The sequence below is a fragment of the Hyla sarda genome, chromosome 5 (genome assembly GCF_029499605.1).
Source record: "Hyla sarda isolate aHylSar1 chromosome 5, aHylSar1.hap1, whole genome shotgun sequence".
NCBI classification, from domain to species: domain Eukaryota; kingdom Metazoa; phylum Chordata; class Amphibia; order Anura; family Hylidae; genus Hyla; species Hyla sarda.
The window spans coordinates 330,592,703-330,616,457 of NC_079193.1; the positions used below are offsets into that span (position 1 = coordinate 330,592,703).

At 46.0% G+C, this 23,755-nt stretch overlaps 1 protein-coding gene across 7 annotated transcripts in view; it reads right to left on the minus strand.

Moving 5' to 3' along the window:
* RGS22 (regulator of G protein signaling 22) overlaps nucleotides 1–23,755 on the minus strand; it is a 176,208-nt gene that overhangs the window by 112,593 nt on the left and 39,860 nt on the right. For 4 of the 7 annotated variants that reach the window (XM_056522387.1, XM_056522382.1, XM_056522381.1 and 1 more), the window contains exon 2: nucleotides 3,928–3,956. In XM_056522387.1, coding sequence (XP_056378362.1) covers nucleotides 3,928–3,956 — 29 coding nt within the window. Of the gene's footprint in view, nucleotides 1–3,927; nucleotides 3,957–8,411; nucleotides 8,526–9,916; nucleotides 10,035–10,076; nucleotides 10,095–23,755 lie in introns of those variants that run through there. The other 3 variants (XM_056522384.1, XM_056522383.1, XM_056522385.1) reach the window with 3 other exon arrangements.

Here is a 23,755-nt window from a genome sequence, read left to right on the forward strand (position 1 = left end):
ACTATTTACTAGAGTAGCAAATCTACAACTCACAGCAACAGGTTGGAGACTGCTGTCCTAGAGCATTCCCCCTCACCCCCCAAAACAAAGGGATTTGGAAGACAATTGTTCTGCACTTGGGCTCTCAAACCCAGTATCTAAAGAGATCTTGGAGCAAATGTTAACCCTTTGTCGCTTTGTGTCTGCTTAATAAACCTTGTAGCACTAATTCCCTTAAATTACTCTAATGATAACAGACTAAGGATTATACTAAGGTCAATAGAAAATACCTATAGAACTTTGGTATCTATAGTGCTGATAAACACTAAATAACACAGCTTATGTGGTCTTTAAGGTAATTGCTTGTATTATGTAATTACTCACCTATGAGACATATAGTCCAATATCAGTTTCACCTAGCAACTAACTTCCAACGCCCAATTTACAGATTATAATAGTAAACATCTTTGCTGTGACTGATGCATTTTTTGAGGGAAACAAAATATTTTTAGGGTAACCTTCATTTTTATTGTTGCAGCCAAAACAGCAACAATAGGTTTAAAATGATGGTGATCCCCAAGAGTGAAAAAAATAAAATAACTGATGGACCTTGAGTATCAGATATCATGTACTACAAGGTTCCTGAGGAAGGGTGTTTTCACACTTAAAAATTAACGAGAAATTATGTTTGTGTCACGCCGAGCGCTCCGGGTCCCTGCTCCTCCCCGGAGCGCTCACGGCGTCTCTCTCCCTGCAGTGCCCCGGTCGGTCCCGCTGACCGGGAGCGCTGCACTGACATGGCCGTCGGGGTTGCGATTCGCACAGCGGGACGCGCCCGCTCGCGAATCGCATCCCAAGTCACTTACCCGTCCCGGTCCCCTGCTGTCATGTGCTGGCGCGCGCGGCTCCGCTCTCTAGGGCGCACGCGCGCCAGCTCTCTGAGACTTAAAGGGCCAGTGCACCAATGATTGGTGCCTGGCCCAATTAGCTTAATTGGCTTCCACCTGCTCCCTGGCTATATCACATCACTTCCCCTGCACTCCCTTGCCGGATCTTGTTGCCTTGTGCCAGTGAAAGCGTTTAGTGTTCTCCAAAGCCTGTGTTACCTGAACTCCTGCTATCCATCTTGACTACGAACCTTGCCGCCTGCCCCGACCTTCTGCTACGTCTGACCTTGCCTCTGCCTAGTCCTTCTGTCCCACGCCTTCTCAGCAGTCAGCGAGGTTGAGCCGTTGCTAGTGGATACGCCCTGGTTGCTACTGCCGCAGCAAGACCATCCCGCTTTGCGGCGGGCTCTGGTGAACACCAGTAGCCTCTTAGAACCGGTCCACCAGCACGGTCCACGCCAATCCCTCGCTGACACAGAGGATCCACTACCTGTAAGCCGAATCGTGACAGTTTGTCTGGAAATTCTGCCATTTAGCCAATTTTTCCCCACCTTCTCAATGACCTGGAATTGGAGCAGAATTGGGCGGAATGGGAATGAAATTGGAGCAGAATTCCATTTGTGTTTTCTGTGTGAAATATAGTAGGTGTAATCAGGAAATGCTGTCTAGGAAGTTCAGTGTGTAAATTCAGTGTAATTACATGCCAATTCCGCTAAAAGCTGTCAGGAAAAATAAAGTTCCATTGCCTTCAATGGGCTTTTACTTGTGGATTCTGCCAGGAGAATGAACATGTTCTATCTACAGAATTCCCTGTTGGAAATTCTACCTCTGGGTATATTCACACGGCAGAATTTTTGCTCGCTGAATTCCTCCTCAAATTAAAGCCCATAGACTTCTATGGGATTCCACACTCCCATTTACACTTCTGAATTTCCACTTGCGGAATTCCACAAGCAGAAATTCAGAAGTGTGAATGGGAGTGCAGAATTCTTATAGAAGTCTATGGGCTTTACTGAGGCGGAATTTCAGAACATACCCTTAGGATTGGACAAATCTTTTCTAAAACTGCCAATGGCTCAAACCACTTTCAGCATTTTACTTTTTGGGTTAATATTTTTTGATAGTATGGCCTTCTGAGTTGCTGAGTTTCTAAAGCATTTGTATAATGCTGATGAAAGAATATAGATATATAGGGGGAGATTTATCAAAACCTGTGTTAAGGAAGAGTAGTGCACAGGCCTCTTTAAAAATAAAAGAAGAAATCTGGTTACTATGGGCAACTGCACCACTCTTCCTCTACACAAGTTTTGATAAATTTGTGTAAATACTGTACTTGGCAAAAATAAAAATGTACTTCTTATATTGTAAGAAACCAGACACAATTTAAAAAAAATAGGCATTAAAGGGGTATTATGTCCCTAGCATCTTATCCCCTATCCAAAGGATAGGGGATAAGATGTCAGATCGCGGGGGTCTCGCTGCTGGGGACCCCGGGGATCGCTGCTGCAGCACCCCGCTATCATTACTGCACAGAGCAAACTCGCTCTGTGCATAATGACGGGCAATACAGGGGCCGGAGCATCGTTACATCACGGCTCCGCCGGCTTGTTACGTCACGGCCCGCCCCCTCAATACAAGTCTACGGGAGGGGGCGTGGCAGCCATCACGCCCCCTCTCATAGACTTGCATTAAGGGGGCGGGTCGTGATGTCACGAGGGGGCAGTCATTACGCACAGCGTGCTCTGTCCAGTAATGACAGGTGGGTGCCGCAGCGGAGATCCCAGGGGTCCTCAGCAGCGGGACCCCGGTGATCTGACATCTTATCCCCTTTCCTTTAGATAGGGGATAATATGTCTAGGGGCTGAGTACCCCTTTAACCACTACTGACCACTACAATAGTCTTTATGGCTCTAAATGACTGTAACGGCTGGATTAGTGGATCCACTGTACCACTGTGGACGATGGTGAAAGCCAGACCAGGGAGCGGAGTCTAAAGAGCCGCTGGTTTTCACCAGAGCCTGCTGTAAAGCGAGAAGGACTTGCTGCGGCAGGCAAACTCCCAGGTCTCTACCCCTGGCACGACTTGCCCACAGTGGCAGCGGAGAGGAGGTGAGGTACAGATTTGTAAGGAAACTCAGAGTCGGGGCTGGCAGGTAGGTCAGGGCAGGTGGCTAGGTTCAGTGGTCAGGAAAATGCAGCAAAGGTACTGGTACAGGTAGACAGAACACAGAAGTATGGAACGCTTTCTCAATGGCAAATAGAGCATAAAGATCCGGCAGGGGTCAAGGGGCAGTGCAGACACTTTATAGGGTCATCGCACAGCAAGGACCAATTAGCACACCGCTAAATGGCCCTTGCTGTGCGCTGACCCTATAAAGTGTCTGCACTGCCCCTTGACCCCTGCCGGATCTTTATGCTCTATTTGCCATTGAAAAAGCTGGCCCTTTAAATTTCAGAGAGCCGGCACGCGCGTGCCCTAGGAAACAGGTATGCGCACGCAGTCAGGGGAAGAAGAGGAGACAGGAGCGCGGAGAGGTAAGTAACTGTCGGCATGGTGAATGCGAGCGCAGCCAGACATGGTGGCCACGGCGCTGCCAGTCCCCGAAACAGTACAGGGAGATGGGCTGTGAGTGCGCCCACGGCCGGTCATGCACGACACATAACAATGACTCAAATGTATATAGCTCTGTATGGATAACATTCCCATATGGGGATAGAAGCTTGCAAAGAATCTTAAAAAGAGAGACAGGGTTCACTTGTCATAGGTTGAAACCACAACACAGCCTTAGAGATTAAGAACATTAAAAGATAGGGTCAGGGTCAAGAGTGTTGAATTCTCCTACCCAATGAAGTCAATGGGTAGCAAAATAAGCACTTTGCTACCCTCTGACTACAATGGGTAGAAAAATACACAGCAGCAAATACACAGGAAAGTATGGCAAGTGTGACCCTACCCTAAAAAATGTCATTATGTCTAATATCACATTTAAAAAAAAATAAAAAAAAGAAGTCAGTACACTTTCTACAAATCACAGTCATAGTCATTGTTGTAGATACTTACAAAAACATCTTCTGTAATGTCGGGTGGTCCTGGCAAATGAAAAACAGTACATTAGGCATGTGATATTTATGCATTATAGTTAAAAGGGTTTTCTGACTTTTTTTTTCTAGAAAATAATGTTTTTTTTGCTTGTTTGCTCATATATTGTAGCGTATTGTTTGCTTGATAAACACTGTATAAATCAATATCTATTGCAAATGATGGGTGAATGAAGAAAGGGGTTTGTATTTATTGGGAAAAAAAGCATTATACCACTTTATCTACAAACTCAAAGACTTGTGCTGCAACTATTCAGTTCTCTTTAAATAGGGTAACAAATTGGAAATTACGCAAAGCTCAATGTAGTACACTATAATATACAAGAAAAAGCAGCTATAAAATAAAAAATAGCAATTGTGAGATGCATATGTTAAAAACTAAAGACAAAAACATTGAAAAAGAGGACCATACTGTCAGTGTATCACCACAATCTAATAGTTGGTAACATATTAATAGGTAGAAAGAGATTCTTTCCTTGGGCCAATTTATACTTTATACTTTTCAGTGATCATTAGGATGTAGTTGCTGGATTTTTGGGACATCTGTTATCAAGATAAGAGGAAGTCCCAGTGGTTGGACCCCAGTGATCATACACTGCCCACCTATCCTGTGAGTATAAGGAATACATGTTGAGAGCCGGACAACCCCTTTAAGCAGTATTTTTCATTGTTTCTAGGTACATCGTGGTACCCACATGGCTATGACCATTCAAGAACAGCTTGAGGAATATTGCAGGTTTCCTCAGAGGCATGGCATGTACTTGGACACGTGTACTAGACTGTTTCTGTATCCATTTTATTGCATTACTGAATGGCAGGTAATATTTTCCAGAACCATCTAAAATTACAAATCTAAAAGTAAAAATGTATTTATCAGAGCCAGTGCGTGTAGCCACAGAGCAAGAAGCGTACACCTTGGTCATCCATACTTTCAGTGCACCTTGATCATTCTACTTTGCACACATTGTAACTTTAAAGGGGTTTTCCAGGCAAAAACTTTTTTATATATATCAACTGGCTCTGGAAAGTTAAACAGATTTGTAAATTACTTCTATTAAAAAATCTTAATCCTTCCAATAGTTATTAGCTTCTGAAGTTTTCTGTCTAACTGCTCAATGATGATGTCACGTCCCGGGAGCTGTGCATGATGGGAAAATATCCCCACAGGAGCTGCACAGCTCCTGGGACGTGAGTCATCAGAAAGCAGTTAGACAGAAAACAACAACTCAACTTCAGAAGTTAATAACTAATGGTAGGATTAAGATTTTTTAATAGAAGTAATTTACAAATCTGTTTAACTTTCCGGAGCCAGTTGATATATAAAAAAAAAGTTTTGGCCTGGAATACCCCTTTAACCTCTTAAGGACCCAGGACGTATGGGTACGTCCTGGGTCCCGGTCCTGCGATATAACGCGGGGTCACACGGTGACCCCGCATCATATCACGGCGGGCCCGGCGTCATAGTGAAGCCGGGACCTGCCTCTAATAGCGCGCGGCACTGATCGCTGTGCCGCGCGCTATTAACCCTTTAGCCGCGCGCTCAAAGCTGAGCCGCGCGGCTAAACATGAAAGTAAAATGTGCCGGTTAGCTCAGGGAGCTGTTCGGGATCGCCGCGGAATAATCGCGGCATCCCGAACAGCTGTAGCACAGGAGGAGGTCTTCTTACCTTCTCCTGTGCTGTCCGATCGCCGAACGAATGCTTCAAGCCTGAGATCCATTCTTGAGCATTCAATCGCCGAAAACACTGATTGATCCATTCCTATGGAGATGGATCAATCAGTGTAAAAGATCAGTTAATGCAATGTTATAGCCCCTTATGGGAGCTATAATATTGCATAAGAAAAGTGTAAAAAAAATCATTAACCCTTTCAATTATCCCTTCTCCTAATAAAAGTTTGAATCACCCGGCATTTCCAAAAATAAAAAAAACATTATGTAAATAATAATAAAAATAAACATATTGGTCTCGCCGCGTGCGGAAATGTCCGAATTATAAAAATATACCACTTTTTAAACCGCTCGTTCAATGGCGTACGCGCAAAAAAATTCCAAAGTCCAAAATAGCGCATTTTTGATCACTTTTTATACCACAAAAAAGTGAATAAAAAGTGATCAAAAAGTCTGATCAGACCAAAAATGGTACCGCTAAAAACTTCAGATGACGGCGCAAAAAATGAGTCCTCAAAGCACCCTGAACACAGAAAAATAAAAAAGTTATAGGGGTCAAAGGATGACCATTTTAAACGTATAAATTTCCTGCATGTATTCATGATTTTTTTCGGAAGTGATACAAAATCAAAGCTATACAAGTAGGGTATCATTTTAACCGTATGGACCTACAAAATAAAGATAAGGTATCATTTTTGACAAAAAATGTACTGCGTAAAAACAGAAGCCCCCAAAACTTACAAAATAGTGTTTTTTCATCAATTTTGTCGCACATTGATTTTTTTTCCCGTTTCACCGTAGATTTTTGGGTAAAATGACTAATGTCATTACAAAGTAGAATTAGTGACGCAAAAATTAAGCCATTATATATAATTTTAGGTGAAAATTTTTAAGAGTTATGATTTTTTAAAGTTAAGGAGGAAAAATTGAAAATGAAAAAACGGAAAAAGCCCGGGTCCTTAAGGGGTTAAAGCAGAGCCTGAAGGATTGTTGGGGGAGATTTATCAAAACTCGTCCTGAGGAAAGGTTGCTGAGTTGCCCATAGCAACCAATCAGATCGCTTCTTTCATTTTTGAAAAGGCCTCTGCAAAAGGAAAGAATCGATCTGATTGGTTGCAAAAGGGTTTTGATAAATCTCCCCCGTTGTGTTTAAATGCACACTGATAAATAAAATGTTTGAATTAGTCGTAGTCTGGTCATTAAGAAGTGCGTACTAAACACATTGGGGAAGATTTATCAAAACCTGTGTAGAGGAAGAGTGGTGCAGTTGCCCATTGCAACCAATCAGATTGCTTCTTTCATTTTTCACAAGTCTCTTTATAAAAATGAAAGAAGTGATCTGATTGGTTGCTATGGGCAACTGCACCACTCTTCCTCTGCACAGTTTTTGATAAATCTCCCCCATTCTCTCTAGTTGTGTGCCACATGACCAAGAATGACTCTGAATATTAGTCTATGGGACTGTCTTGGTCGGTCCTCTCTCCTTGCTCATCCTAGCAATATGTTGCTGTCTAAACACCCTGACCGATCAAAAATGTTGTCGTTTTTTTTCCCCCCCTTAAATTGATAGACAGGTACACTTTAAGGCTATAAAGGCTACATCTTAAAAATAGCCTGCATTTGGGGTATACAATTAGCGTACCAGCAGAACAATATACAGTCGTCCCTCAACATACGATGGTAATCCGTTCCAAATGGACCATCGTTTGTTGAAACCATCGTATGTTGAGGGATCCGTGCAATGTAAAGTATAGGACAGTGGTCTACAACCTGCAGACCTCCAGATGTTGCAAAACTACAACACCCAGCATGCCCGGACAGCCGTTGGCTGTCCGGGCATGCTGGGAGTTGTAGTTTTGCAACATCTGGAGGTCCGCAGGTTGTAGACCACTGGTATTGGAAGTTACACTCACGTATCCCCGCCGCTCCGGACCGTCACCGCTGCTCTGGATGTCGCCTTTCATCGCTGTTGCCGCGTCCCTGGGGTGTCCCCGACACTCCGGCAAGGCCTCTGCTTCCCCGACATCCTTGCTCTACGCTACGCACGCCACGTGATGACGCCGATGGAGAGCGCCAACGATGCAGGGGATCCCGAAGAGGACGCACCGGAGCCCCGAGGACAGGTAAGTGACGTCAGCGGACCACACGGGGCACCGTAAACGGCTATCCGGTGGCAGCTGAAGCAGTCTGCGCTGCCGGATAGCCGTTTATGCGATGGCTCCGACATACAAAAGCATCGTATGTTGATGCTGCCTTCAACATGCGATGGCCTCTGAGAGGTCATTGTATGCTGAAATGATCGTATGTCGGGGCCATCGTAGGTCGGGGGGGTCACTGTACTGACATACTGTGCCATACCTATGCTGGGCCAAACAAGTTAAACAGACCCAAGTGTGCATGACTTTCACTTAAAGGACATCTGCAGCAAAAAATATTTTTATACCCTATCAACAGGGGAGAAGTTTTTTTTCCGCTGCAGATGTCCACCCCTAGACATGGTAACCCCTATCCAAAAGATAGGAGACAACATATTTTATCACCGGGGGGGGGCTCTGACACCGGCTCTACAGTGAAAATGGGTCTTTATCTGTGCAGTCAAATAGCAAAACAAAAAGAAATAAATTTACTTGTTACAATATGTCTGCAGGTAACATTTACCCCCCTCTCTCCCTTTCCGAGACTACATGTCAGATTAGATACAGATTAGCGCAGCGTCCTTTACTAGACCCAGCAGAATACCAGCTCATTGGCACAGTGGCACCCCATCCCTCTCCTACCAGTTGCCAGCCTCTTCAGTCCCATGGTGAGTGGCAGCGTTCAATCCTCAGGAGAACCAATGGAGGGGTCTGTCTGCATAGCGAGGGTCCTGACAGGTGTGTGTGCACCTATGACTGGGAAAAGAATCACAGACCCAGAGGAGCTCAGTTACTGGATTGTCGTGCAGGATCTGCGTGCTTTCTTCCTGGGTGTGTGTGTGTGTGTGTGACTTGGGGTTGCTATGGAGTGGTTCTCAGTTGTGATGAATGGTGAGAGTTCCTCTCCTCCCACAGTCCTCCTGAATACATGGCTTAGCCTGGGCAGGTTGAGGACTCTGTGCTTGTCCTCTGAGACAATGCTTTCTGGGTCTGACATTAGGAGTAGAGATGAGCGAACTTACAGTAAATTCGATTCGTCACGAACTTCTCAGCTCGGCAGTTGATGACTTTTCCTGCATAAATTAGTTCAGCTTTCAGGTGCTCCCGTGGGCTGGAAAAGTTGGATACAGTCCTAGGAGACTCTTTCCTAGGAATGTATCCACCTTTTCCAGCCCACCTAATTTATGCAGGATAAGACATCAACTGCCGAGCCGAGAAGTTCGTGACGAATCGAATTTACTGTAAGTTCGCTCATCTCTAATTAGGAGTCTCAATAGGGGCAATAGAAGGCAACATCCTCTCGACAGCTGCAATCAATAACTTGGCATTGATACAATACATTGTATTACAATATAGCAGAGAAAATGCTGCAGATTTTCTGCAGCAGAAAATCCACTGTATTTTTTCATTAAATTTGTTTTTGATTTTCAGTGCAGATTATACAAACTAGTAGTTTGGTGAACATTAGCCTTCACTTCGCTCCAATATGTTGTGTATGGAGTAAATAGCTCACTTATTTTTCAGTCTAATCTAAACCTATGAAAGATATATATATATATATATATATATATATATATATATATATATATATATATATATATATATATATATGAAAGATTTCTCATGTGTTAGAGCAGTGGTCTCCAACCTGCGGACCTCCAGATGTTGCAAAACTACAACTCCCAGCATGCCCGGACAGCCAACGGCTGTCCGGGCATGCTGGGAGTTGTAGTTTTGCTACATCTGGAGGTCTGCCGGTTGAAGAACACTGTGTTAGAGTATATGTGCACAGTTCTTCTGCAGATTTTGCAGCTTGTCTTGCCGCATTTTTTTTTTAACTATTTGTTGATGGGATTCCTTTTTTGTTCGAGACATTGGGGAAGATTTATCAAGACCGGAGCTGAGGAAAAGTTGACCAGTTGCCCATAGCAACCAATCAGATCGCTATTTTTCAGAGGCCTTTTCAAAAATCAACAAAGCAATTTGATTGGTTGCTATGGACAACTGGTGCACACGTTTTGATGAATCTCCCCCAACTTCTCTTAGCTAACGGTGGACCAAACCAATGTGCAGTCACTACCTACAATAATGGACTGAACCAATAAACTGCCCCAACTGTCTATTAGCTAACTGTGGACCAAACCAACCTGAAATAATGGACCGATCTAATAAACTGTCCGAACCGTCTCTTAGCTAACTGTGGACCAAACCAATGTACAGTCACTATCTAAAATAATGGACTGATCCAACAAACTGTCCCAACTGTCTCTTAGCTAACTGTGGACCAAACCAATGTACAGTCACTACCTAAAATAATGGAGCGATCCAATTAATTGCCCCAACTGTCCATTAGCGAACGGTGGACCAAACCAACGTACAGTCACTACCTAAATTTATGGACTGATTAAATAAACTGTCCAAACTGTCTCTCAGGCTGGGTTCACACCACGTTTTTGCCATACTGTTTTTAATCAGGTTTTCTAAAGAAAAGCATATGGCAAAAAAATGGATGGGACCGTATGGGAAAAAGTAAATCGTATGCGTTTTTAAACCGTATACTGTTTTTAAAAGTGCATACGGTTCTGTCCGTTTTTATTTTTTTTTTAAACATAAGTTTTAGATTTTTTTTTCACTTTTTAATAGGAGGGGTGTTGGGTACTTTAGGATGAAAATGTGCATGTGCAAAGTAAATACCATATACGGTTTCCCGTATGGAACCGTATACATATGTGTTTCCCGTTGACGTCCATGTTAAAAAAAAACGTATGCGATTGCAGCACGGTTTTTAAACCGGAGTAAAAACTGTGGTATTTTATTTTTATTTTTTTAGAAAAACGGACGGAACCGTATGCACTTTTAAAAACAGCATACGGTTTACTTTTTCCCATACGGTTCCATCTGTTTTTTTTTTTTGCCATACGGTTTTCTTTAGAAAAACTGATTGAAAACAGTATGGCAAAAACGTGATGTGAACCCAGCCTTAGCTAAGGCTGGGTTCACATCACGTTTTTACCAATACGGGACCGCATACGGCTGAGGGGAGATAAAACCTTGCGCTCCGTATCCCGGCCATATGCCGCCCATATGTAATTCATTTCAATGAGCCAACCGGAGTGAAATACTGACTCGGGTCGGCTCATTTTTGCCCTGTATGCGGTTTTCCCAGCACACCTAAAACCGTAGTCGATCACGGTTTCAGGTCCAGTGGAAAACCGCATACGGGGCAAAAATGAGCCGACCGGAATCAGTATTTCACTCCGGTTGGCTCATTGAAATGAATTACATATGGGCGGCATATGGCCGGGATACGGAGCCCAAGGTTTTATCTCCCCCCAGCCGTATGCGGTCCCGTATTGGTAAAAACGTGATGTGAACCCAGTCCCTACCTACAATAGTGGACAACACATCAGCACATAAGCTTACTAGTGCTATCTAGAACAGTGAGGGAGATTTATCAAAACCTGTGTAGAGGAAGAGAGGTGCAGTTGCCCATAGCAACCAATCAGCTCACTTCTTTCATTTTTAAAGAGGCCTGTGAAAAATGAAAGAAGAGATCTGATTTGTTGGTATGGGCAACTGGGCATTTTTATTTAACCATTTAGAGCTTAGTCTCTTTTAACCTACTTGGTCCAGAGCTGCAGAAAAAAAATCAGTTTTTATCCAATTACATCTAGTTTTATACTGATGACAGATTCCCACGATCAAAGTCCATCATGGGACCTTTACTACAGCTGATTGGGACCACCGCAGTGCAATTGCGGGGTCCCAATCAGCTGGCATAATGAATGGAGAGTCCCTACCTGCCTTTGTGCCATCCAATCTTCATTCTGTTTACTAATCAGTGTTATCAACGTATTGCTTCTCCAGACTGTCAAGCGTTGATAACACTGCGCAATGCTGTGCTGAAACACAGGGAAAAAATGAAAATGCAAAAAAATCGCTGTGTCATTAAGGGGTTAAAGGGGTACTCCGCTGCTCAGCGTTCAGAACAAAATGTTCCGAATGCTTAGAGCTGGGGACTCGTGACATCACGGTCCCGGCCCCTTGTGATGTCACACTCCGCCCCCCTCAATGCAAGTCTATGGGAGGGGGCATGGTGGCCGCCACGCACCCTTCCATAGACTTGCATTGAGGGGGCGGGGCTATGACATTGGAAAGGTGCGGGCCGTAATGTCACAAATCCCCTACATTGGCTCTATGCATTCGGAACATTTTGTTCCGAACGCTGAGCAGCGGCGTACCCCTTTAAGTGTTAAACAGCACTGACAATTGTGGGCCAATACAGATCATATAAAACTGTCTAATAATAAAACTGTGTCTAATATTAAAACTGTCTTTGATGCTTATTATAACCAATCCCAGCTTAGCTTTCATCTTAACGAGCTCTGGTAAAAGCTTAAAAGCACAGCTTTGATTGGTTGTTATGGGGCAACAAAGGCAGTTTTACTATGAGACAGTATTTGATTTTCTCCAACGGTAGAGATTTATCATGGGGTTGAGAGCTCTTTTCTGCCTACAATTGTCGAACAAAAAGTTGCAGGTGCACCTAAGCTAACCTAAACCTTTTACCCGTACGCTAAAATATTCAAACAAAGGCAATTTTAGTTTTCAGTGGGGTTTAAGAAAGGGAGAGAAAGAGTTAAATATGAGCTGGCTATAGGAGGTGGGTTTTAGATGCTAGGGGTAGTGATAGGTCAGGTACAGCAGGAAGAGGCAGAACTAGAGGTTAATAAAAGTAAGGGCTAAGTTTCCAGCGGCCTCTTTGTGGCATCACCGGCAGTGATAAGAACAGCTTCCCGCCTTCCCACCCCTTTTTGTTTTTTGCTTGTGTATGCTTGTTTTACCTTTTCAAAAAAATAAAAATAAAATGTATAACCATTTAAAAAAAATAAAAAAGGGGGATATTCATTTTACTAGAGATACTGATGTGTTTATAAAAAAAATAAAAAAAAATAAGAGCACTTTTAATGACGGACGGAAGTGTTGGTGTCCACTAGATGGTTTGATTGGGGACGAGAATTTCCTGGAGGGTAGAGTGTTATGCCCGTCGAAGAGGGCGGCCGGCAGACGGCTTACCTCCAAGAGTGTCTAAACAGAAGTTGGAACTAAATGGTTTATTTACGGTTCATTAAATATACGCTGTGGCCGACCCCCAGTTGTCCAGCAAAGTTTAACCGTTGTCGGTGTTTTTATTATAGTCAGCGAACAGGTGATACAGCAGAAACATACGAGATACTAACGGTCAGTCTTCTCCCTCTCAGTGCTCCCCTGCATGCAGTCCTATTGATGGAGCAGAAGCTCCACTCTGCCCTGCTCTGCCCTGCCCTGCCCTGACCTGCCCATGCCCCTGGGAAGAGGAAGCCTTCCCCTGCCCACAGCTGATGCCATGTACAGTAAGTAACATTATATCTATCTCTCTACTTTCCATCTATCTATCTCTGTGTTTTTCAACCAGGGTGCCTCCAGCTGTTGCATAACTACAACTCCCAGCATGCCTATGGCTGTGTGCGCATGCTGGGAGTTGTAGTTTTGCAACAGCTGAAGGCACCCTGGTTGGGAAACACCTATCTATCTATCTATCTATCTATCTATCACACTATTTCATATCTTTCTCAGTGTTTCCTAACAAGAGTGCCTCCAGCTACTGCATAACTACAACTCCAAGCATGCCTTTGGCTGTGTGCGCATGCTGAAAGTTGTAGTTTTGCAACAGCTGGTGGCACCCTGGTTGGGAAACATCTATCTATCTATGTCATATCTATCTATCTATTTCATATCTATCTGTCTCAGTGTTTCCTAACAGGGGTGCCTCCAGCTGTTGCATAACTGCCATTCACAGCATGCCTTTGGCTGTCCGGGCATGCTGGGAGTTGTAGTTTTGCAACAGCTGGTGGCACCCTGGCTGGGAAACACATCTATCTATCTACATCTATCTCATATCAATTAATTTATCTATTTATCTCTCATATATATATATCAAACACCTATCTATCTATTGATCTATCTCCTATGCATTAATATATCTATCTATGTTAGATATGCCCTAGAGACTGTGCCTCAGAGGGGGACTGCCGCTTTTTTAAATTTTTATTTACCTTCAGCCTACTTAAACAGCAGAAAGGGGGCCCCACTGCCAGACCCTAACCCCAAGTCTAGCCTTAAACCCCTATTCACTTACCTCAGGACGGGCTGTGGGTCCTTTAAAGGAAAACTGTAAGCTTTCTCCCCCCCACACTAACCAGTGGTACTGGCTGGTAGTGCGGGGACGCTGATCAGTTTGATCCTTACCGTGCCCAGATGCGCCGTTCGTCCGCAATCTTCTATTTTCGCTATATGCAATGAGGTGCTAACTGGTAAGGATCAAACTGATCAGCGTTCCCCGCACTACAAGCCAGTACCTCTGGTTAGTGGTGGGGGTGGGGGGGTTCTGGGGATGGGGGAAGAAAGCGGACAGTTTTCCTTTAAAGTCAGCACAGGGGCTGCCAGGGGTAGGCGCTATCTACCAGGGGGCACTACCTACTGAGGGCACATTCAACCTGTATACTAGTATACCTACTGGTTTACATTTTAGCTGTTCCTAAACTACGTCTCCCATGATAAGTTGTAGTTTAGGAACAGTGTGCCTCCAGCTAATGCTAAACTACAACTCCCATGATGGGAGTTGTACTTTAGGAACAGCGAGCCTCCAGCTGTTGATAAACTGGAGGCTCGCTGTTGCTAAATTACAACTCCCATCAGCCTAAGGCTGTCTGGGAATGATGGGGGTTGTAATTGAGCAACTACTGGAGGCTTCCTGTCTGGAAACCCTGCTTTATGGGTGTTCTCAGGGAAGAGCGCAATAAATGTAGTAACCTATTTTTCGTGGATTTTTTTTTTCTTATTTCAGATCCATGTATCCCGTGGACTACTTCGGATTCGGTGGACTATGTTGATGACCCAAATGTTTTAGCTTAATATTAACCCTTTAAGGACCAAGCGTTTTTAAGCTTTTGCACTTTTGTTTTTTCCTCCTTACATTTAAAAAATCATAACCCTTTAAATTTTGCACCTAAAAATCCATATGATGGCTTTTTTTTTTTGCACCACCAATTCTACTTTGTAATTACATCAGTAATTTTACCCAATAATCTAACAGAAAAAACGGGAAAAAAATCATTGTGCGACAAAATTAAAGAAAAAACGCCATTTTATAACTTTTGGGGGCTTCCGTTTCTACGGAAGCACCCATTTTTTTCCTGTGTTTTTTGGTAAAAATGACATTTTTATTCTGTAGGTCCATACGGTTAAAATGATATCCTACTTATATAGGTTTGATTTTGTCGTACTTCTGGAAAAAATCATAACTACATGCACGAAAATTTATACGTTTAACCTCTTAAGTACCAATGACATCCTGGGAAGTCATGGCACCCTGAGCCTTAAGGACCAATGACGTCCCAGGACGTCATGGCGTTTTCCGGTCCCTTGCGGGCAGAGATCGGAAGCGGATGTCTGCTAAAATGCTTCAGCAGGCATCCAGGGCAAACGCCGAGGGGGGCCATGTAGGCCCCCATGTTGGCGATCGCCACAAAGCACAAGGGAAATCGCCCTTGCGATCTGCTGCGATACCGGGCTGATCGGGTCTCTGGGACCCGACCGCCCGGTAATTTTCCATGATCCCGGTTGTCACAGACAGCCAGGACCATGCTAAAGTATAGGAGCGAGGTGCCAAGCCTGCCACCTCCTCCTATCCCCTGCGATTCTTCGATTAGCTAACCGACCAATCGCAGGGGGGGGGGGGGGGCGGTTACTGCCCGGCCCCTGGAAGTCCGGAGAGAATGGGAGGAAGACCGTATGACGTGGCGGGGGACGGGGGAGGACTGGGACCCGGCCCTGGTACTTACCTCGTCCCTGAAGACCCGGATCCCGGCGGCGGAGACGGCGGCATTGGCGACAGGTGAGTGGATCTTCGGAGGCGTCGCGGGACCTTTGCAGCAGTCCAGACGTAAAGCGATCTGGACTGCTCCATCTGGTCCCCTTACACTACAACTCCCAGCATGCCCAGACAGCCCTTGGCGTCTGGGCATGCTGGGAGTTGCAGTTTTGCAACATCTGGAGGTCCACAGTTTGGAGACCACTGTGCCCTTCCAGATGTTACAAAACTACACATCCTAGGCATGCCCTTACTGTCCAGGCATGCTGGGAGTTGTAGTTTGGCAACATTTGGCTCTAAAGATGTTCCCCCCCCCCCCTCTGTGAATGTACAGGGTACATTCACATGGGCAGGGGGCTTACAGTGAGTATCAGGCTGCAAGTTTGCGATGCAGCAAATTTTGCGCGGCAGCTCAGATTCGCAGCGGGAAACTCGCTGTAATCCCCCGCCCATGTGACTGTACCCTAAAAACACTACACTACACTAACACAACATAAAAAGTAAAAAACGCTACATATACACATACCCCTACACAGCCCCCCTCCCCTCCCCGCCCCAATAAAAATGAAAAACATCTGGTACGACACTGTTTCCAAAACGGAGCCTCCAGCTGTTGCAAAACAACAACTCCCAGTATTGCTGGACAGCCGTTGACTGTCCAAGCATGCTGGGAGTTTTGCAACAGCTGGAGGCACCCTGTTTGGGAATCACTGGCGTAGAATACACCTATGTCCACCCCTATGCAAATCCCTAATTCAGGCCTCAAATGCATATGGCGCTCTCACTTTGGAGCCCTGTCGTATTTCAAGGCAACAGTTTACGTCCACATATGGGGTATCGCCGTACTCGGGAGAAATTGCCTAACAAATTTTGTGGGGCTTTTTCTCCTTTAACCACTTATGAAAAGGTGAAGTATGGGTCTACAACAGCATGTTAGTGTAAAAAAATTAATTTTTTACACTAACACGCTGGTGTTGCCCTATACTGTTCATTTTGACAAGAGGTAAAAGGGAAAAAAGCCCCCCAAAATTTGTAATGCAATTTCTCCCGACTACGGAGATACCCCATATGTGGGCGCAAAGTGCTCTGGAGGTGCACAACAAGGCCCAGAAGGGAGAGTGCACCATGTACATTTGAGGTGATTTGCACAGGGGTGGCTGATTGTTACAGCGGTTTGGACAAATAAAAAAAAAAAAACACGTGACCCCATTTTGGAAACTACACCTCTGAGGGGTACATTGATAATTTACACCCCACTGGTGTCTGACAGATCTTTGGAACAGTGGGCTGTGCAAATTATAAATTTTGTACAGCCCACTGTTCCAAAGATCTGACAGACACCAGTGGGGGGTAATTGCTCACTGTACCCCTTGTTACGTTCCTCAAGGGGTCTAGTTTCCAAAATGGTATGCCATGTGGGGGTTATTTTGCCCCCGAGCAAAATTTGCTCTCCAAAAGCCAAATATGACTCCTTCTCTTCTGAGCATTGTAGTTCGCCCATAGTGCACTTCAGGTCAACTTATGGGGTACCTCCATACTCAGAAGAGATGGGGTTACAAATTTTGGGGGTATTTTCTGCTATGAACCCTTGAAAAATGTGAAATTTGGGGGGAAACACGCATTTTAGTGAAAAAAATATATTTTTTTACATATGCAAAAGTCGTGAAACACCTGTGGGGTATTAAGGCTCACTTTATTACTTGTTACGTTCCTCAAGGGGTCTAGTTTCCAAAAGGGTATGCCATGTGTTTTTTTTTTTGCTGTTCTGGCACCATCGGGGCTTCCTAAATGCAACATGCCCCCCAAAAACCATTTCAGAAAAACATACTCTCCAAAATCCCCTTGTCGCTCCTTCGCTTCTGAGCCCTCTACTGCGCCCGCTGAACAATTTACATAGACATATGAGGTATGTGCTTACTCGAGAGAAATTGGGCTACAAACATAAGTATAAATTTTCTCCTTTTACCCCTTGTAAAAATAAAAAAATTGGGTCTACAAGAACATGCGAGTGTAAAAAATGAACATTGTGAATTTTCTCCTTCACTTTGCTGCTATTCCTGTGAAACAACTAAAGGGTTAAAACGCTGACTGAATGTCTTTTGAATACTTTGGGGGGTGCAGTTTTTATAATGGGGTCTTTTATGGGGTATTTCTAATATGAAGACCCTTCAAATCCACTTCAAACCTGAACTGGTCCCTGAAAAATAGTGAGTTTGAAAATTTTGTGAAAAATTGGAAAATTGCTGCTGAACTTTTTTATTTTTCCACGAACCAAGCGGGATGAGGGCTCATTTTTTGCGCCATGATCTGAAGTTTTTATCAGTACCATCTAAAACACTGCATACACTGATTGCAAAAATGGCGCTCCTGGGCCTAGGTGGTAACAGGCTGGAGTTATGTAGGCTGGGAAGGGCCAGTAACAATGGTCCTCGCCCACCTTGGTAATGTCAGGCTGTTGCTGTTTAGTTGTATGTAGCTGAGAACAAAAATGTGAACCATACGTTTTTTTTTGTTTTTTTTTGTTTTTATTTTATTTATGCAAAATTATTGTTATTGGCCCAAGGGCCAGATTAAGGCTGCCTGGAAGACGGAGCACTTCATTATGATGCCCCCCCCCCCCAGAGTGCCCCCACATTAGGTGCAGTATAGTTCCCCCACATTGTCACGATTCGGCTGGCTGGAGGTGGATCCTCTGTGCCAGAGAGGGATTGGCGTGGACCGTGTTGGTGGACCGGTTCTAAGTTGCTACTGGTATTCACCAGAGCCCGCCGCAAAGCGGGATGGTCTTGCAGCGGCGGTAGCAACCAGGTCGTATCCACCAGCAACGGCTCAACCTCTCTGACTGCTGAAGATAAGCGCAGTACAAGGGAGTAGACAAGAGCAAGGTCGGACGTAGCAGAAGGTCAGGGCAGGCAGCAAGGACCGTAGTCAGGGGCAACGGCAGGAGGTCTGGAACACAGGCTAGGAACACACAAGGAAACGCTTTCACTGGCACAATGGCAACAAGATCCGGCGAGGGAGTGCAGGGGAAGTGAGGTATAAGTAGGGAGTGCACAGGTGATGACACTGATTAGGCCTGCTGCGCCAATCAGTGGTGCAGTGGCCCTTTAAATTGCAGAGACCCGGCGCACGCGCGCCCTAAGGAGCGGGGCCGCGCGCGCCGGGACAACACAGACGGGGAATGGGTCAGGTACGGGAGCCGGGATGCGCATCGCGAGCGGGCGCATCCCGCGTCGCGAATCGCATCCCGGCTGGGAGTAATATCGCAGCGCACCCGGTCAGCAGGTCTGACCGGGGCGCTGCAAATGAGAGGACGCTGCGAGCGCTCCGGGGAGGAGCGTGGACCCGGAGCGCTCGGCGTAACAGGTGCAGTACAGATCCCCCACATTTGGTGTAGTACAGTTCTCCCCCATTAGGTGTAGTTCAGTTCCCCCCCCCATTAGGGGCAGTACAGTTCCCCCCCATTAGGTGCAGTATAGTTCACCCCGTTAGGTGTAGTACAGTCCCCCCCCCCTGTTGTTAGGTGCAGTATAGTTCCCCCACATTAGGTGCAGTACAGTGAGTTTCCGGGTGCAAGTTTGAGCTGTGGCAAATTTACAGCCGCAGCTCAAACTCCTAGCGGAAAACTCACTGTAAACCCTCGCCAGTGCCCTAAAAACACTACACTACACTACACTCATATGAAATAAAGAGTAAAACACTACATATTCACATCCTAACACAGCCCTCTCCCCCTCCACCCCCCATAAAATGAAAAATGCCTTGTATTCTGCTGTTTCCTAAACCGAGCTTTTAGCTGTTGCAAAACAACAACTCCCAGCATTGATAGAGAGCCATTGACTATCCAGGCATGCAGGGCCGGTGTTAGGGCAGGGCAACCTGGGCAGTTGCCAAGGGCCCCCATCCAAAAGAGGGCCCCCTGAAAATATTTACATCCATACTCATAATACTGTATTTTGACGCAATTTGGCCAAAATTGCAGTAAAATCACAGGGTTTTTACCGCGATTTTGCGCAAATCGCGGCAAAATACTGTCAGGGCCGGATTTTTCATTTTTCAGATACTAGCAGGGCCGATTACAACCCTGACTGGCAGCAGCTATGGGACCCATGGCCGCACTTACATGTGATGTCCCAATACGGGTCATGCTCCTACAGTCCTGTCTGGTTGATTCCCTGTACATCCTCAGGACTCACCTGCAGTGTTCCCCCCATAATGTGTATAAGTTATATATTAAGGGTAAATGACCTTTGATATGGTTACATGATTGTTAGTCACATGATAAGGGTTGTTCAAGTCATATGTTTTGTTACCCAGAGAGCACCAGGTGACCCACAGTTGGCCTATGGGCTCCTTGCTCAGCCCCCCTATATAAGATGGGGATGTACTACCATCTCTCTCTTGTGTTTCGCTTTCTGCTGAGGTCAAGTTCAGTCCAGATGTCTCAGAGCCAGTGTCCAGTACATCTGGAGGCCTCAAGCCTAAATTGCAGCCACAGATCAGTAAGTCAAGTCATCTCTGTCTGCTGTCACTATCTACAGTCAACTCAAGTCATTTATAGTCAGCGTGGCTGTGCTAGAGTCTGTCAAGTCACTGCAAGTCCCAGCAAGCTGTGAGGTCCCACGTGTTACTGGTCACCTCTCTGGGAACCTTACTACCCTGTAAAGACTGTTAGACCTGTTCAACTTCAGTAAAGCTACCGTTAATCTTAACCTGGCCTTGGACTATTATTTACCCCTGCCTAACCTAGGAGTAACTGGATTACCTTGGGGTGGTCACATAGGCAACCCACGCCCTGGCGTTACGAACACTAAGGGGTTAACACCACCTACCCCTGGGCAACACCATCTGTCCCTACACCTCACATCGCACCGCCGTGGCTCACCACATACATCCCTATGCTCTACATCCAGCTGGTTCAGACCTGCAGGAGCGCGTTGATGACATCACAGGTCCGACACAGGCAGCAGGATGTAATCTCTTCATTGCACCCTCTGTATCGGATCTCAGAGGTCACCAGCTTGTCCCCCCTCTCTCATAGACTGCAGGTCTAAACCAGCCTGTGCAGTCTGTGGGAAGACAAGAAGAAGAGAGGAGTGCTGAGGAGAGCCTGCAGAGCAAGAAGGGGATGACGACTCTTCTCCCTCTGTTCTTTACAAGTTATACAAGTTACCCAGTGCTATCATCCTGTCAGCTAACACGGGCACCGCTGAGGAGGAAGGAAGTGTGAGGACTGACAAATGCTGCCTCCCCGCCTCTCCCATAGAGATGTATGGAGGAGGCGTGCCGGCCGCAACGTCATGCTGCGGCTGGCACGCCCCCTGCACGGGAGAGCCGTGGCCCCATACAGGAGATCACCGGGGTCCCCAGCATTCGGACCCCCCTCGATCAAACACTTATCCCCTATCTTGAGGATAGTGTTTGTAACGCTGCAGATGTCCTTTAATGTTGCTTGCCAGACTGTAAATGTACAATATGAACTACAACCAGGGCCAGATCATCATTGGCGCTCATGGAGGGGGCCCCCGTTACATTAGGGACATCCCTGATGCCCCGGTTACCTCTTTGCGGCCCTGCGTTAACTTTACAAACGCAGGGGCCGCCGGCAGCTAGCACACACAGGGACGTCACTGACGTCCCGTGTGTGCGCCCATAGTAACAGAGCAGAGCGGAGCAGTGAGGAGGACGCGCGTGCATGGTAAGTGACCAGCACGTCATCTTCAGTGTTCCGACCACCGCTCCTCTCCGGTCCCGGGACCTACTGCTATGGCCCATAGGCCATAGCAGTTGATCGTGACCCCGGAGCGGTGGTCGGAACACTGAAGTGGGGCAGTAAACAGGCATACAGCCTCCAGCCATACACTGAATATGGCTGAAGGCTGTTTGTTTGTGGGGGAACTGTACTGCACCTAATGTGGGGGACTATACTGCACCTAATGTGGGGAAACTATGCTGCACCTAATGTGGGGAACTGTACTGCACCTAATGTGGGGAAACTATACTGCACCTAATGTGGGGAACTATACTGCACCTAATGTGGGGGAACTGTACTGCACCTAATGTGGGAAACTATACTGCACCTAATGTATAATGAATTGTACCTCTAGAGTTCTTTTTCACATATGACTATGACGCAGCACTGTGCATGATATTCATTTGTTTAATTTGATTTCTTTTAAAATCAGCACCTAAAAAGCCAAACGGTAAGCTTTAATCCTAGATGTTTTCAGCTGTATATCGAGTGAGAAGATAGGAAATATACATTGGTTAGAAAATGTGTATATTTTTGGGTGAATAAATGCTATCCCTGCAGCTATTTTCTCTGAGGAGTCCAAAAACAGGAAGTGAGGGTGGGACAAGCAAGGCTCTGTGCAGGCTCCTGGCTTGTCAAACATCCTGATATATGAGCCAGGAGCCTGTTATAGAGCCTCAGTGCACGCTGTCCTGCTTTTTCTGAGTGCACAGAGCCCTGTTTGCAGGCAATAGCTGCAGGGACAAAAACATACACATTTTTTAACCAATGTATATTACAAATATACATATAATAGTATTATCAACATTATATAAAAAGTTTTTGTTGACGACAGGTACACTTTAACCCCTTAACGACGCCAGACATAAATGTACGTCCTGGTAAGCTGGTACTGATAGCAGCCAGGGATCCGCCGGTAATGGCGGACATCCCTCAGATGCCGGAATCTGCAGATCACGGCATCTGCAGCATTGCGGTCATTGAAATGGATGATCGGATCGCCCGCAGCGCTGGCGAACCGATCATCCAAAACGGCAGACGGAGGTCCCCTCACCTGCCTCCGCTGCCTTCCACGGGTCTTCTGCTCTGGTCTGCGATCGAGCAGACCAGAGCCGAAGATGACCGATAATACTGATCAGTGCTATGTCCTATGCATAGCACTGAACAGTATTAGAAATCGAATGATTGTTATAAATAGTCCCCTATGGGACTATTAAAGTGTAAAAATAAAAGTGAAAAAAATTTGAAAACCCCCCTCCCCCAATAAAAACGTAAATTGTCCTATTTCCCCATTTCATCCCCAAAAAGTGTAAAAAAAAATTTTTTATATACATATTTGGTATCGCCGCATGCGTAAAAATCCGAACTATTAAAATAAAATGTTAAGTATACCGTACAGTGAACGGCGTGAACGTAAAAAAGAAAAGAAAAGGCAAAAATAGCTGCTTTTTTATAAAATTTTATTCCCAAAAATTTTTTATAAAAAAAAGTATTAAAAGTTTTATATAAGCAAATATGGTATCAATAAAAAGTACACATCATGGGGGGGCGTGGCTAGGCATGGAGCTGTGAGGTCGCACGCACTCAGAGCTCCGAGCCTAGCGCCCTCTATTGCCCTGATCCATCAGCTACTTCCAAGAGGAACAAGCACAAAAAGGAGCAGCAGGTGGACATTACGGGGTATTTCACCTCCTCACAGCTGCAGAGAAGTTCCTCCCTGCCTCCCTCCAAGGTGGCGGCGGCTCCTGACTCCTCACCTTTACTGCAAGATGCAGAACCGCGACCTGCGGGCGGGTTGCCTCCTCCTGCTGCCGGGCTGGTCCCATCCTGTGATGCAGCTCCCGCGTCCTCCCGGGAATCATTGGAACTGTCTGCCCCTGCTGCCCTGTCACCGCCGGGGCCTCCGTTTCCTCCGTTGCAGCGGCGGGAAGACGCTGTGAAGCGCGGCGCTGCCCGCGCTGTGCTGCTGAAAAGGCCCCTGCCTCGTCTACGGAGAAGGCCCCTGCCGTGGAATCAGATGCTCGGCCGGTGGGGGACTGCGGCACTGCTCCGGCTGTCCCTCCATCTGCTGTCTCTGAGGTGAGCGTGTCGCGGCCCCTGCCGGCACTAGGCCACGCTGAGGCGGGGGTGAATGGCCGGCTGGATTCTTACTCTGGCTGCAGGGGGAGCACGGGGAGGGTGGCGGTGGCCTCCTCTCCCCCACAAAGTCAGGGGGGGAGCTGTTACCTGCCTCTCTTGAGGGGCATGTGTCACTGTGGGGGCCTGCCAGCCCCCCAGTGGTGGAGGGGGGCCGTATTCAGTACCCAGTCCGGTGCAACACCC